We start from the raw sequence: 1,544 nt of genomic DNA, 5'->3' as shown, positions 1-1,544 counted from the left end.
TTGATAGGGTTCGCTTGGTTTTGATATATAGCCTTAATAAATTTCATGTCAACAACTTTCTTTTAAATTAAATTTCCCTGTCAACTTAATATGGAATGACAATCTTATGGAACTTGAAAAAAAATGGTAAATGCAAAAATTTTAAGAAGTTGATGTTCTGTAGCTCTTATTTATCATCATCAATATGTAAGCCATGCTGGTAGTCTAGTCTAGTCTATTTATTATTCGGCTTTAAATTAGATTGACTGACTTGCTTCTGCTTGTACATCCATTCTCACCTATTTGCTTTGTTTTTGCTGCTTTCTACTGTGTATATATCACTTAGCCTAGCTTTCAAAAAACATAACCCATCTCATCTCATCTCATCTCATCTATGCAAATCCAATCATTTAGTCGTTTACAATACAATACAAATTATGAAATTAATGAATGCAAGTAGGCAGCAATTAGCATCATTACATCAGGTTGTAGTCACACAAACTCATCAAAATGCAATCAAATCACATCACTCACACACATACTACGTTCCCGTCGCCTTCTTCTTCATCCAACAGCGGAGCGCCATCTTTACTTCATTAATTAGGCTGAAAGACTACATGCTGGAAAACAACACAACACTCATATATACCAAAAATGATAGTGCTAAAGCTAGTAATCTCATCTCATCTCATTCACCGAATTATATATGTTGTTACCTTGATCTGAGTTCTATTGTATGTATAGGTGATATGAACTAATCCATCACTAGCTTGGATCACAGCTGGATAAGAGAACTCCATCCCTGATGTATCCTCTAATGTTGCAACATCATGCCACGAGTCCCCATCATCTTCAGAAACTGCAACTTTCAGAACACCCCTCGAGATTGTGTTGTAAGCTAGCACGACTCGACCATCCTTCAGTTTAACACCATCAATTCCTGATCATTATGACACAAATTAAAGTTCAATGGAATTGTGTTAGAAGAAGAAGCAGCAACTGAGTCTCTCATTTTCCTTTGAAATATCAGACCAAACTTTACGATGACAAATGCACATACTTCCTACTCTAATGATAACAAACTGAACTTTAAAAACCATCTTTCTATCAATCATTTTGAGGCATCAAACATAAACTTTACTGTGCGTATTGCTAACAACCTGAATTAGGGTTTGGCAATTCAGTGGGCTTTGCATAATCCCAGTTATAACCACCATTGCGGGACTCAGACATGCAAATTTTATCAATGCCAGTAAACGATCTCAGTAAAATCCGCAAAGTCCCTCTGGCAGTCTGGTAAGGAACAGGTTGGATCACACTTAGACTGTTATTCTTAATGTATATTGGTCCATACTTTCTCCATGTTCTGCCAGAATCAGCCGTCATCTGTAGTTTACAGAAATTGAGTGAACTGTCCAAATCTTGGGTCTCATTTGTAACATGTTAAAAAGTATGTTGTTTACAGGTAATCAATCGCTGCAGTATACCTCCATCCATGCTCCCCATGAATTCCAACTCTCAACAGAAGATCCACAAAGCAAGGTTCCACTTTCCAGTAACAGAGG

At 36.9% G+C, this 1,544-nt stretch overlaps 1 protein-coding gene across 1 annotated transcript in view; it reads right to left on the bottom strand.

Moving 5' to 3' along the window:
* Nucleotides 1–331: 331 nt before the first annotated feature.
* The window catches only part of LOC116015036, a 16,317-nt gene continuing 15,104 nt past the window's right edge, over nt 332–1,544 (bottom strand). The window contains exons 5-8 of the mRNA XM_031255020.1: nt 1,467–1,544; nt 1,140–1,365; nt 696–919; nt 332–599 (exon numbers count right to left, since the gene is read on the bottom strand). Of these exons, the coding sequence (XP_031110880.1) occupies nt 576–599; nt 696–919; nt 1,140–1,365; nt 1,467–1,544 (552 nt within the window). The 3' untranslated portion in view covers nt 332–575. The remainder of the gene's footprint in view (nt 600–695; nt 920–1,139; nt 1,366–1,466) is intronic.

This window comes from Ipomoea triloba, chromosome 4 (genome assembly GCF_003576645.1).
Source record: "Ipomoea triloba cultivar NCNSP0323 chromosome 4, ASM357664v1".
Classification (NCBI taxonomy): domain Eukaryota; kingdom Viridiplantae; phylum Streptophyta; class Magnoliopsida; order Solanales; family Convolvulaceae; genus Ipomoea; species Ipomoea triloba.
This window is presented reverse-complemented; position numbering and strand designations above follow the sequence as displayed.